The following is a 14,024-nucleotide window of genomic DNA, read 5'->3' on the forward strand; positions in this document are numbered from 1 at the left end:
ATATTTTTGGATTCCTGTGAAGCTGCTGTAAGCTGCTGGAAGTGGATTTTGCAGTCTAAGAACATGATAATTTGGGATTTGTGATCAAAAAGCGGTGTTTAGAGCAGATTGTTCTCGACAAACACAACTGTGTGATAAGCAAATTGTGAGTTTACAGGAAAAGCATTGCTCATTGTGCCACCTCTTCAGTCAGGAGAGCAGGCAGCAGTATCCTGCTTTTGCATGCCCCGGAGGCCACAGACAAGCCCACTGTCACTCTGTTTGTCTGACCTTTCACCTGGCGAGAGGAAACAGGACGCCGGTGCTCTCGTGTGTTTGTGAAGATAACCGCCCGCCCGCCTTTTCTTGCTGTTTCCGTGTCAGAGATGGCTCGGGTGTTCAGAAATTCCAGTCCAGGTGCGGCAGAGTCAACACGTCCCCCTCCGTCTCTGGAGTTTTTGGATTGCCATCAGACACAGCGTGTCCCGTTCTGTCTTCTGCTTTGATGAAGCTTAATAACATCCTTGATTACCTCGAGTAGTGCCGACTTCAGACTTTCACAGCCCATTAATGTGTCGCAGCAACAAAGCAGAATCAGGCAGATTTGGTTCAAAAAGTTTTGTTTTTTTTTAATCTTCCACTTAATCAAGACAAAAATTACACATAGGTGGAAATATATTGCACATGTACAGAAAGTAACGTGAAAACATCATTAAAAAATTGGCACAAATGATAAAATTGAGGAGTTAGATTAGCAAAAAAAAACATTCCAAAAAAGAAATGAATAAACCAAACATTTGATTGAATATTTTTTCTGAATAAATCAAAGTCGATTGCTGAACCTAAACTCTTTTTGCTACAGATTCTGTGATTTGATACCAGTTTTATTGGTATATCTACTGAATCTAACATGAAATCCATCATTTTATGAGGAACTTTAGCTGATTGTGAACTAAAAGAGGGATTTAAACACAAGAGCAGATGAAAATAAAAGGATCCTCTGACATAATGGCGTCTTTTAATGCTGAAGTGAAGCAGTTCCTTTAGCTAGCCGTGCAGGGACACAGCGGGGTGATGCGGCAGCTTTATCGGCTGCAGCCCGTGTCTCCTGTCGCTGATGCACGGGCTGAAGAAGGGGAACATTTTGCCTCTCGGCCCGTTGTTGAAGGTGTAGATCAGGCTCATGTCGTCGGCGTCGTAGAAGGACACCTTCCTCTCGTCGCAGTCCAGGTAAACGCCGAGCCTCTGCGGCGAAGAGCCGACCTGCAGCCTCGTCCACGGCTGCGTTCCGGCCCAGTACTCGTTTCCGTTGCGCAGCCGCAGGGTCCAGTAGCCGTTCTCGGGGCTCAGCTTGATCCGGGCGCGCCGGTCCACCGCCTCCGACGCCACGCCCAGGTCCCACTTAGCGCTGGAGCCCACTTCTACTTCCCAGTAGTGCCGGCCGGAGTGGAAGCTCTGCTCAGCCAGAATGTTGACGCACTGCAGGAACCGCTTGCTGTGAGCGGCGTGCTGGGTCATGTAGTCGCACTCGACCGCTGCCGTTTTGTCTCTGGAGACGTGAATACTCGGGTGTGCCGTGTCCACATCAAACGTCAAAGGGGACAAACCTTTAGAAGAAAAATAAATAAATAATAATAGTCTGTATTTTCTATGATTAAAGTAAATTGAATTTTCGCATTCTGACATATTCTTACAACACTCCAGACATTTCTGCATAATTACCCGGTTATTCCAGCAGAATTTGTTTTTAGCGTGTGATGAAGCACATCAGGGCTGAAATTACCTGGCCTCAGAGACTTGAACATCCGTCTCCATGTCATGTACTGCAGCGGAGCCAAGTATCTGTTGCTGAACGCATCAATATCAAAGTGATGGGCCACGTCCACATGGGAAAAGGGTCTGTCACAGAAAAAGATAAATATATTAACTAAAACATATGGAATCAAGACTTTTTAAAGGGATGTTAGAACAATATTATTTTATAAATGTTACCATAAAAAGAGCTAATACATTTCTTGAAATTTTATGTCTTTGGTTTGGGAAAAAAGCATTTTTAAGGTCAAAAACAGTCAAAATATGGTGGAACAAATTAGTTTTTCTCTTGATTTTATGAGAATATTAACCTCTGCGTTTACATTGGTTGTTTGCAGTGACGTAGGAACAACACCAACCTACCATTAATAAAGTTTTTATTCATATTTTAAAATAAAGGTTTCCAAAAATGTAATAGCTTTGAAATTTTTAGTCTTAAAAACTAATATTATGACACATAGTTGAGACACACCTTGGAATAAATCCTTGAAACATTCTACATAATGCAGATATTTGCCTGGTTTCTTTTTGCAATTGACCTTTTTCACATGGTTTTTACATTGTCTTTGTTTTGTTTTTGGATTAATAAATTTTATTTTGTCTCTTAATTTTAGATATTTGTTATAAAACACAAAAACTTCAAGTTTGCAAATTTCTGCAGAAAAAAAAACCATTTTTTTCTATACTGAAGTGAGTTTTTAAGTACAGTATTATGTTTGCTGTGAAATTATTGAGTAATATAATAAAAAATATCTATAAAAAAAGAGATGGATATTAAACATTGTGTCATGTTATTTCTCATTAAGGGGTTGAGGACATTCTGTGTGTTTTATAATTTTATTTTTAAGTGTTTTAATCTTGTACAACACTGCTGTTTGAAAAGTGGATTATAAATAAAGTTTGATTTAATTGCCACATAAAACATTTTTTAAGGTTATTTAAGAGCGAGATGAAAATTAGTAAAAATAAATGAAATAATGCTCAAAAAGGATCAAGACTACTTTAATTTAACAGGAACCACATTCCTCCATTCCCTGCATCCATCCGATAGCAGCCTGTTTATTTTAGAGATGACTTTAAAATGATTTTGTTTTCATTTGAGCTCCTCTTCCTGTGCTTCAGACCAGCTTTTCCTGGAGGTACTGAAGTCCAGGAAGCAGCTCAAATGAGATAAAACGTTTTTCTCTACAGCTGCACCAAAACTGGAACAACTTTAATCACTGGATGATAGACGAGCATCTTCACCGTCTCGTTATTACAACACAACAACTTTGTTTGAGCTGTGGTTTTGTTAAAGTGACTCTCAGTTATATGTTTGAACTCTTTTTGAAAAAAATGCTTTGTAAAATAGCAACAAAAAACATTTTTATAGTTTGTGAATTCTTGCCAAATCTTACCTCAACTGATGCAGCTGCTGGGAAGAAATAAAAACAGAAAGGTTAATCCCTATTTTCATTTTTTTAATATATATTTTTAAATTAAAGTAAATATTCTCTCACCTCGCCTGGTTCAATGTCATCCATTGCAGAGCTAAACTGCTGCAGAACTTGCATGTTTTCCTCCAGATCTCGTATGGCCGACTCCGTAGCCTCCAGGTGGCGCTGTGCGCTCTCCAGCTGCTCCTCCTGTTCTCTCGTGACCTGCTCCAGCATAGAGGTTTCCTCCTCCTCCAGGATCTGGTGGAGGGCTCTGAATTCCCCTTTAATGCGTGTTTTAATGTCTGTCGAAACTCTCTGGAGCATAGAAAAAGAATTCCAGTGAGAATGAAAGAAAAAAAAATATTTTTGGAGCTTTTTCAAATATGTAAAATGTTGCTATAAGACGCTATAAACCAGATGTTACTTTGAATTTAAAATGATTTGTCTAGTTACGTTTTAATAATTGACAACAAATTGTGAACATTTTGAGTTAAAATTTTGGAAAAAGTAAGTTAAAAGTAATAAAAATAATAATAAAACATCATTTTAATTATTCCCTAAAAGCTCCAAACTGAATTAACATGCTCTTTTATTTAAATAAAAAATCTTCAGAATAAAAGCTGCTCTAATTGAACTCTCAAACCCCTTTATTGCCAGTAGGCAAACTTACATATTTTATTTTTTTATCAGTTTCCTTCAAATGATCATGACAGAGATCAGTATTGTTTTTTTATTTGGTGGTTTGTATTTATTTTCCTTTTGAGCTGCTGTGATGGGTGAATTTCTCCTCTGTGAGATTAATAAAGTTAAATTCAATCACTCAATAATGAGTTGTGGGGTTTTACTGAGATGTCTCAGTGATAAAAAAAGTGTGATAAAAGTTTTCTTTTTTGTTCATTATGTCTCATAACTTAAAAACCTAATACATTAGCTGCTGTTTTGAATTAATGTATATTTTTGGGGTCTGTTTAAATGGCAGGTGAGTGTGTTAGTATATTTGTGTTCCTCTTTTACAGTTTGTTCTGTCAGTTTTTGCTTTTTCTTAAATCCTGTACAAGACTAAGTGATTTGATTTCTATTTTGGCATCAGAATAACCCAGATTGGCCCGCTCTGGATCCGGAAAAGAGTGAAAAGGCGTACGTTTATGGCATTGATGAGGTCTTTGTCTTTGCGGACACCAAGGGTGAAATTCTCTTTTCTTTGGCGGTGGCTGTCCATCATCTCCCTGAGTTTTTTCTGTAAACAAATCAACCTTTATTTATAAAGCACTTTCCTAAATGGTAACACAAAGGGATGTACAGCAAAATATTGAAAAAAATACATTAACCACCTCACCTGTATGGAAAGGAGCACCAAGGATCAAAACAAAAAATGGCTTCTAAATCATATTTGCACATCCAACTGTAAAACTGTAAAAACATCTCAAATGGAAGACCTGCAGAGCTCAACACTTTCACTTCATCATTTCCATAGTAACCCCACTTCAGATCTGAAACTTCTTGGCTTTCAAATGGAACAAACAAAGCAGATATCAGAAGTTAATGATTAATCTGTTTCGCTCCGCGCCCTGCCGTTAAGCTCGGCCTAACAGCTGCCGTGTGTCGCCTTATCGTTGCTGCAGAGATCAATATGGTCTCCTGGAGAAATTGTAGATAAGTGCGCCTCCGTAAAGTCAAACACCTACAAGGAGGAATGAACAGCTCTCACAGCTGGAGATAAATCAATGACGCTTCAAAGAGCAAGTTCATGATCAGGCATGAATACTGGATGCTAGAAATGGGGCAATACGTTGCTTCTTCCACAAATTGTGGATGGTATCAAAGCAACTTGAATCAAATCAAAAGAGAAATGAAGTCCATCCTCACCTCAAGGCTCTTGGTGTATGAGTCTGAGGTAGTGGCACGGATCTTCTCCACCATGGCTGCCACCAGGAAGTTGGTCTGAAACTGTTTGTTGAGGAATTCCTTGCGACACTGCGGGCAGCTGACAGGTCCCTGAGTCCCCCTCCAGTACCTGGAGATGCAAGGTTTGCAGAAATGGTGCATGCAGGGGAGCATGACGGGCTCCCGGAACAGATCACAGCAGATGGCACATGTCAGGTCCTCCCTCAGGCTGCTTTTGGAGGAGGATGGAGCAGCAGCGGCAGCCATGATGGAATGGATCTGCCCACTTCTTCTTGAAAAGTCAACACTGAGGAAGTGAAAGTAGAGGGATATTTCCTCTTTGACAAAAACAAAACCTCCCATGGCAACAGACTGTTTATTTAATTCATTTTCTAACACGATCGACTCATTGTTGGACTTGAATGTGTTATTATACTAAGCCTTAGGGCAACAAGTGAAGTATAAACATTGACAATCAGGCGGAGGGTCACGCGGGGTTCCGCGAGCTAGCTTGCACTTCTGCGGTGTTATGGAACTCGATGCTGGGTCTCTTTTGAGCTCAAAACAAATTTAACCCACTTTAACGAGCTCACAGAATAAGCTAGAAACTTCTAGTCAACGTGAAATGAAACGTGAAAGAACTTACGTGGTCAGGAAAGGCTTCAAAGTCCGCCGCTGTTCGTGTGGTCCGCTCCTGCGCAGCTTGGGCTGACTCTCTGGAAGCTGCGCATGCGCAAAGCGGAACCCCCTCCCTCCCTCACGAGGACTGATGTTTTGGTGTCAGTCTGCTGACAAGAAAACAGCTGGTTCCGTGTTCCCTTTTTGAAACCTTGTTTTGACTCAATTAAGAAAAAAAGGTCACGAGAAAAGTAAAAAACAAGAAACAGTTACTTTAATGTTAATGTGTGCTATATAGCATTTTTACAAGGTTATTTTCAATGATGCATAAAAAATGATACTTTTAAGCTCAGCCATGTTTACTTTAACACACGTACAGTATTTGTTACAAGATTGTTGCTTTATTTTGATGGCGGAAGGTCAATTGGTATATTTTGGATTTCAGAAATTGTATACATTCACTGATGGCTACAATTTTTTGAATAAATAAAATTTGACCAACAACCTTCCATTTTCTAAAAACACTATATTCCTTTTGAGGTTGCTGGAGCCTGTCCTGTTACAAATAATAAATACTCAGTTAAATCTGCATGAATAATTTGATTTTAAAAAAGTGATTTTCTCGTTTATTGTTTTCTAAATTTCCTATCTAAAATACAATAAAATACTATATGAATGTGTGCATTTTTTTTTAATTTTGTGAGTTTTTTCTTTCTTTTTTCTGTGTTACATTAAACTAATACTCAGATCTTGGGTGTAGTAGATGAGGAAATGTATCAACACTGAAAAAAAGTGCATTATATGTCATTACAAGATAAGGAAACCCATATAGGAGAACTACAAAACACCTAATTGCAACGTTAGAGCTATAATTTGATGGAGGATAAAGATGAGAAACTTTTAAAATATGACAACCTACAAATACACCTAGAGAAAATGGTATTTAACTGAAAGTTTATTTATTAAAGCTGTTTAAAGGGAACTTTTTTTTTATAAACTTAAAATTGTGGCAATTCTGCTGCTTCTTGAAAGCATCATATGGCTTATTTTTTTTAATTTGGTGCTGTGCTTTTTATAAAAAGTGAATCCAAGTCAAGATTTCAAATCAGATTAAAATGTGTAATGTGAAAAAAATCACCCAATATTATCCATAATCCATGATGTTATCACACCTTCACTTTACCCAGCTGTTGACTCCTGCACTTTGTCCATAAATTACAAGAGGTATGATGAATTCAGATGAAGCTGCAAGTTAATTCCGAGCATGCATGCAGCTGTATTAAACAAATGGAGAAAGGGAAAGGTGAGAAACAGTTTGGCTCCTGCAGCAGGTCTGACCGTGTTTTACAATAAAAGATATCTTCCCTCTAAGGCGTAATTGAAACCTCCCACACGGCTGATTACCTCGCCTATCCAATATGCAAACTTCACAGGCAGTCCATCCTTTTTAATCAGGAGGTTCAATCACAGAAGACTGAAAGAAAGGCTTGCATTTGCATTACATAGTGTCCAACTATCAATTGACAAACTGGAAAAAGCAAAAGGGGGAAACAGACAAATTGGATTTTTGTTTGTTTGTCTGTCTGTCTTTCACTCCCACATTTAGCAACTCATAAAACCAGCAAACAGTAAATAATAAGGTCAGGAGTCCTGCTGTTTCATCAGATGGAGGGAATGGTTCTCAAAACAGAGATGAAGGCTAATCATACACTTTTCTTCATCTCGAGAACCAGGCTTAATTTCCCGTGTTTTGCATGAGTTCCTCAAATCTGACTTTCAAATGGGGGGAGTTTATAGCAATAAATTTTAAGATAAACGCAAGGAAAGATGACAGTTTGGATTTTATTTATTTCAACCCATGACTGAACTGAAGGGAAATTATCCAACATTGAAAGGAAGAACATAAAACTAGGAATAAAAAAGATAATTGAAACGGCTTCCTTTTAAAAATCAAAGCACCAGAGAAATATTTGCTCATTATTTTATATTTGTAATGGGACCAATAAAAGAGCTTTCTGATAGACTTACTAATGATCTTGTGATTGGAAAAAGAGCTCCTTGATGTGTCCACAATGTTTATGAGACATTTAGCTCTTTTTTTTCAGATGTCAGTTGATCAAAAGAAGGCAGTGTGATGCAGTCTGGAGGGTTGGCTGCTTGTGGCTGAGCAGAGCTCTGAGGTTCAGCCGCTGTAGCTGTGAAGAGGAACAGTCAGAACCTGTGTCAGTGAAGCGCAACAGAAAGGCATATTTCATCCAAAAAGGAAAATGGAAAAAGTTGAGGTTTTGGAGAGGTTTGGTTGGAGTCCAGAAGTTAAAGAAATGATTAAAAACACTAAAGAGACAAGAAATAGAATTTTTTTTAAGCTGACATGCTTCCTTAGTTTGTTTTATTTGCCATTGCATGAAATTATATGAACATTTTCAGCGTTTGATACAAGGAGAGCAGTTAAAAAAAATAAAGTTTCATCAGAACTTAATTTATAATTTAGTGCTTAAGGACACGAATATTGAATATTTTTCTGTTTGGATTGATTTTTGCTTTTAAGATTCTTTATTTACGTCTTCCTCTTCCATATATGACGATGCAGCAGCAGTTTGTGCTGAGTAATGAGGGTTTGTGCAGCACTGATGACTGCACTGATCACGTCTGTTTTCAAATGACTAAAAACATTTTGAGACAAAGTTGAAATAAGTTGATGAAAACTAAAACATTGAGACCTTTAGACCACTGATTTCTATTGAAATTGATGTAAAATGTAATGAAACGTATAATAATCTAGTTAGCAATCTTTTGGGTCTCGCTTGAGCATGATTCCTGGTGAGTAATCCTTTTGTCAACCTTTCCCAAATATCAATAAAACCATTATTTTTAATATTATTTGTGCTTTCTAAAAAAAAAAAACAATAATAAATTTGATAAAATATCTAATTTCTGCATGACTAAAACAGTTAACTTTTCACCCCTTTATGCCATATGTCGCTAATTTGCAACATACAATTAAATCCAGGAGTCCACCTAATTTTGCATCGCCTTGAACAGAAAAAACATAGAAAAATATACGTTTTTTCATATATAATTTGAAATAAATTCAGGCATAAAGAGGTTAATCAAAATGATTGAAGACTTACTTGATTGTTTTGAAACATCCCACCCTCCTCTCAAAGGTTGAAGGACAAGGTCAAAACTCCTGAGATTCAGATGGAAACGTTCACATTGTGCTAACACACCTCTCCACATTTGTTCAGCACAAAACATAGACAGTAGCTTGATTGACAACTGCAAAGGTTGATTTTTCTTTAGATTTAGTGTTAGCTAAGAAGAAAAGAAATAAAAAAAAAAAAGTTTATTGATGCATACGTGATTTCTTGTCAAATGTTTGATTTAGTTGGAAAACATGTGATTTTAAATTGAGTTGAGGCTGTCAGAAATTGCAATAAATTCATTTAAAAGTTTGATGCACACACGATCTAAGTGCAAAGCATCACATTTGATTATTCTTCTCCAGTGTTTGGGTGTGGCAGCCTCACTGATGCTCATCAGACGGAAACTGATCAGATAACCTGCAGGATCAAACACATTTACTCATCAGACTCCTGCGAAGTTTTTAAGGCATGAAAAACAGGGATAGAAACAGGCAGCTTTTAAAACAAGGTGGAAGAACTAAAGACAAACAAAAAACTAACAAAATAGGTTAGTTTCAAATTTACATTTTTATTTCGTTTGGTAGATTGGAACAAGGGATGCCTCACTTTAAAATGAGATTTGCGGGGTGTGTTGTTTGCGTGGATCTCCGGTGACGGCCCCTGCGTGGCACAGATGAGGACGCACACTCTGAGTCCGGCGGATCCGACTCAGTAACGCTCAGCCGAGCCACAAGATGCGCACCTCGAGCTGGGAGGAGCTTCGGGATTTTCCCCACTTGTTTCTTGCCATTCTCAAGTGAAGAGTCGTATTTCAATCGAGCCGTATTGTAGAAGGTGAGTGCATTATTGAAGCACTTGGGTAGACTTTGAATGGGTGATGAGATTTTGTGCCAACAGTGTATGACTGGCGCGCGTAATAGTGTCTTAACACGCGCGTTATTATACACCGGAGTGATTGGAAGTGTTTGACTTCATGTGCGTAATTTGGAGTAGAACAAATCTGTGCAATATTGTTAGTGTTCATATGATTTAGGAAAATATACTGTGCGCAACGGTGTACACGTGACTAATCGATTAATTTGAACGGTAAAATATAGTATATGTAGAGCCCATTTGGAAATTTCTACAAGGAGTTGATCAAATGGTCACAAATTACGCACGAGCGCAAGCTTGATTTGCATTAGGTGATTGATTTCTAATCCAGAAAAATACACATTTGACAAACTGCTGCTCACTGTAAAGTGAAAATGTCGCCACAAATATATGCTTCATGGTCTCTGCTTCACTGCAAACACCTCAGTGTCGTCGACCAACTGCATGGAAGCAGCCTGGGGTGTTTATTTTAATTCTAGGAACGATTTTACGCATTCCACACAAGTATGCACACTTGGGTAAACCTTGTATCAGGTGCAAAAGAGCACCATCTGGTTTCTGATCAATGCTGCTTTTTTCTTAGAGATGGAGCATAATAAACATTTCACTCACTGTTCCAGATTTTAAAGTTGCATGTAGCACAGAAAGAAGCTCAGTCAACTGTGGTCCATCTAGTGTTTTGTCAGCTTGATCCCCTGAGCAGCAAAGATTGTCTCTCACCTAAGAGATGACCTCTCACCATACTATGCCCTGGTTTGCAGTCATGAAAGTAAACTTAAAAAGATAATTTTTTGCACAAAATGTTCCAATTAAAATTTTACCATTTTTCCTCATTACTAAATCGCTGGTTTCAAAACATCTTAAACTGTGATTTATCTTCTTTAAGGAACATCATTAGACTAACAGTATGTTTTTTATGTAACATGCACTCCGTCTTTAGCAGCAGCAGCAGCAGCTTGCTACTTTACCCCTTAATTAACAGACATTACAAGATCTCTATCTGCATTTTTTTTATTCTGCTTAAATGCTCAAAGTTGCGACTCGGAGGCTGGGAGTAAATATCAGTCTGTGGCATCTAATGATCGAGCCCTGATTTTGTGCTCTCCTTATCACTGCTCCCAGCATCCTTCTCCTTAATAATAGTGCAGGTGTTCCTCAGAGAATTGCAGACATCCAGATTACCTGCTGAGTGTAGAATAAAGAAAGAACTCAAGATAACTATGGCTTGATTTCTTCTTCTTCTTTTTTGGCAGGTTTCGAGCACACCTGTACACAGAGATCTGATTTGCTATTATTTATTATGTAACACAGACACCAGTTTTTGATTTTCTCAGCTTTTAAGAACAACTACCTCCTCTTATGCAATCAAGGACTATTTTTTCGTGCAATTAGAGCCGCATGCTTTCGAGAGCTCTCTTATTCTTATCGTGCACTTTGTCGTTGCTCTCAAGTTGAGGTGTAGACAGGGGGACATTTGGAGCTGAAGCGGAGTACTCTCTTCTCACTGGATAATTACACTTTATTTCATTTGGTTCACATTTTATAGGAAACTCAAAGCGGATGTGCTTAAATTGATTGTTTCAAGATGTGTTTTTGATGCTGATTTGTCTCTATTTAAGCAGGATTGTCCACAGCGTGACAAACACTTAGAACAAGGGGTTTAAAGCAGTTCAACACAGCCTAAAGCTTTGTACACAACCAGGTATTTAATGCACATTCAGGAACGCACATTTAGTCCACAGTGTTCACACTGGACAAACAGGGAGGGGCTTCTTTTTCTATTGTTTACATGTCGCCTACCTACAGTTGGAAAAAGGTTGGAGGGAAATTTTGAAGCAATGAAAATCTTGGAAGTCTTGCTCCAGGTTTTTCTTATATCAAAGACCCGGTGTCAGTTAATTCTGCAAATGATTCATTTCTCCTCAGTGATCAATTATCCAATAGTTGGCACGTCTGTGTATTAAAAGGGCATCCATAAGTCATACGTCACTACCAAATGCGACTCGAACTGGTTCAACTTGCAGCACACATTCAACAACCTTCCGATTTGTACGTTGAGCTCAAAAACGGTCATAAAAACTAGCGTAGCTATGTGAGAGTTTTGAATGCAGAAGCCTGAAAGCATAAAAGACTTTTCATTAAAAGTGGTCACTTGATTGCACGTTGCCAAGCGGAGTGAACGTAGCTTCAGAGGGGTATTTCTTAAAGACAATAAAATTGTGTTTTTTTTCAAATATGTTCTTGTGGCATTTTTCTAATGTTAGATGACATATACAAAGAAAATTAAGCTTAAAACTGCATTTCTGAGTATTTCTTTATTGAAATTGTAGTGAATCAGGAGAACTCCTATATTTCTGTAGAAACTATGTCCTTTGTCCAATGTTTCATTGGATCTATAAGCAGTTGGGCAAGACCGAAATATTGGGGAAAAAAGTTTAAACTACAAAATGTTTTTTCCCCAATTTTATTTGACTATTTTAGTGCATGAATTCAAAATGCGTTCATCCTGTCTAATAAAGTATCTTTCTCCTCTCTGTCCAGCAGTAAAATGAGTCCACCAGACACGTCCAACAGCTCCGGAGAGGGAGCGGCCGGTGAAGGCGATTTTCAGCTGAACGATAGCATGGGTTTACACCAACCTGGTTTCCACACCGACATCACCAAACATCTAGGAGTTCAGATCACTCTGATCACGGCTTACTCCTTGATCATCCTCCTGGGACTTCTGGGTAATTCGCTTGTCATTTACATGATCATTCGCTACAGGAACATGCGCACCGTTACCAACTTCTTCATAGCCAATCTTGCCCTGGCAGACCTTCTGGTGAACACTCTCTGCCTGCCCTTCACTCTGGTGTACACTCTGCTGGACGAGTGGAAGTTCGGGGCGGTGCTGTGCCACATGGTGCCCTTTGCTCAGGCCCTGAGTGTGCACGTGTCCATCCTGACCCTCACCGTCATCGCTCTGGAGCGTTACCGCTGCATCGTCTTCCACCTGGGCCGCCGTCTAACCTGGCACTCCAGCCTCCTCATCATGGCCTTTACCTGGACCGTGTCTGCCATTCTGTCCGCACCGCTTGCCATCTTTAGAGAGTACCGCCACGAGGAGATCCCCTCCATCAACCTGCGCATCGCCGTCTGCTCTGAGAAGTGGCCCCATGGGACCAGCAGGGATGGCGTCATCTACAGCCTCTTCATGCTCCTTCTGCAGTACATCATCCCTTTAACTGTCATCAGCTACGCTTACATCTGCATCTGGGTCAAACTGAAGAACCACATCAGTCCATCCAGCCGCAATGACAACATCAACCGGCGCAAAAAGACCACAAAGATGTTGGCGCTGGTCGTGGTGGTCTTTGCCATCTGCTGGCTGCCTTTTCACGTGTTCCAGCTGGCCAGCGATCTGGACCTGGTGCTCCGGTTCGAGGAGTATAAACTCATTTACACCGTGTTCCACGTCGTGGCCATGTGCTCGACTTTTGCCAACCCGCTCCTGTACGGGTGGATGAACAAAAACTACAGGAACGGATTCCTCATGGTGTTCCGTTGCGAGGACAAACCGGAATCCTTCCATCCAGAGGGGTCGTTCAGGACGCGCTCCGTGAGAGGGCCGGCTTTAAACAGTCGTAACGGAGGGCCCCCTCCCACCGCTGTATGAGAGGCCTAGAGCTCAATCATAGGAGGCACTAAGAGAAAACCATTCAATCACAGCTTTCTGAATTCAACTGTGGAGTGGGACCAAAAGCTTTGCATGCAGGATTCTTTGTTCCATATGAAATACATTTATTACATGAAACATACGTGTTCAAGATGTTTAGTTATTTCAAACCCAGGAACAGCGTTCTCATGTACTTTTCTATTGGTGAGTAATGTCCAGCTCAACTCTTAGCACAACAGAGGTTGAATTTTTCACACTATAGCTGCTGGCTGTTCAATGTATTTGGATAATTCTCACTTAATTAATCCAAGTACTTCATGTTGGATTGGTGACAATGTTCCAGCAGTGCTACATGCGATCCTCTTCCAAGAAATCCAGTTGGGGAGCCTCTTTAATTTTCTGTCCGAACAGGAAGCTAATTGTCTTCACCTGGCAACCAGCTGCTCCTGATTAGATGGACCAGAGGGACTCTGCTTTTCAGACTGTGGGACTGCAAAACCGGTGACCTGTGAGAGAAACGCGCCGCTGATATCTTCATTACGGAGGCTGATCTGAGGAGATGTAGAAGGAATGCGTGGTTCTACATTCATTACTTTGCTGCTAAAGTGGCCTTTGTTGGTGGTCTTCGAGGAACAG

General features: G+C 39.6%; 2 protein-coding genes across 4 annotated transcripts; one reads left to right on the forward strand and one right to left on the reverse strand.

Moving 5' to 3' along the window:
* Positions 1 to 582: 582 nt before the first annotated feature.
* trim105 (tripartite motif containing 105) lies at positions 583 to 5,890 on the reverse strand. 2 transcript variants are annotated; one of them, XM_024284163.2, is made up of 7 exons: positions 5,740 to 5,890; positions 5,076 to 5,400; positions 4,351 to 4,446; positions 3,291 to 3,524; positions 3,189 to 3,202; positions 1,763 to 1,878; positions 583 to 1,586 (listed from the first exon to the last, which is right to left on the reverse strand). In XM_024284163.2, the coding sequence occupies exons 2-7, from the start codon at positions 5,358 to 5,360 to the stop codon at positions 1,027 to 1,029; spliced, it is 1,305 nt and encodes a 434-aa protein (XP_024139931.1). In that variant the 5' UTR covers positions 5,361 to 5,400; positions 5,740 to 5,890; the 3' UTR covers positions 583 to 1,026. The 2 variants fall into 2 exon arrangements, with proteins under 2 accessions (XP_024139931.1, XP_024139930.1); XM_024284162.2 differs by having other exon boundaries at positions 3,189 to 3,205.
* A 3,346-nt stretch (positions 5,891 to 9,236) lies between these two features.
* Positions 9,237 to 13,526, forward strand: npy7r (neuropeptide Y receptor Y7). 2 transcript variants are annotated; one of them, XM_024283663.2, is made up of 2 exons: positions 9,237 to 9,691; positions 12,272 to 13,526. In XM_024283663.2, exon 2 carries the CDS (start codon positions 12,279 to 12,281, stop codon positions 13,386 to 13,388), a length of 1,110 nt encoding a protein of 369 aa, XP_024139431.1. In that variant the 5' UTR covers positions 9,237 to 9,691; positions 12,272 to 12,278; the 3' UTR covers positions 13,389 to 13,526. The 2 variants fall into 2 exon arrangements, with proteins under 2 accessions (XP_024139431.1, XP_024139432.1); XM_024283664.2 differs by having other exon boundaries at positions 12,275 to 13,526.
* Positions 13,527 to 14,024: the final 498 nt, after the last annotated feature.

This window comes from Oryzias melastigma, linkage group LG10, assembly GCF_002922805.2.
Source record: "Oryzias melastigma strain HK-1 linkage group LG10, ASM292280v2, whole genome shotgun sequence".
NCBI classification, from domain to species: domain Eukaryota; kingdom Metazoa; phylum Chordata; class Actinopteri; order Beloniformes; family Adrianichthyidae; genus Oryzias; species Oryzias melastigma.

Excerpts from the sequence above, each read along its gene's own strand:
- trim105 (XM_024284162.2), bottom strand. The coding sequence starts at position 5,360 with ATGGCTGCCGCTGCTGCTCCATCCTCCTCCAAAAGCAGCCTGAGGGAG. Across the intron at positions 4,447-5,075 it reads CATACACCAAGAGCCTTGAG|AAAAAACTCAGGGAGATGAT; the intron begins GTGAGGATGGAC and ends ATTTGTTTACAG. Across the intron at positions 3,525-4,350 it reads ACCTCATCAATGCCATAAAC|AGAGTTTCGACAGACATTAA; the intron begins GTACGCCTTTTC and ends TCTATGCTCCAG.
- npy7r (XM_024283663.2), top strand. The coding sequence starts at position 12,279 with ATGAGTCCACCAGACACGTCCAACAGCTCCGGAGAGGGAGCGGCCGGT.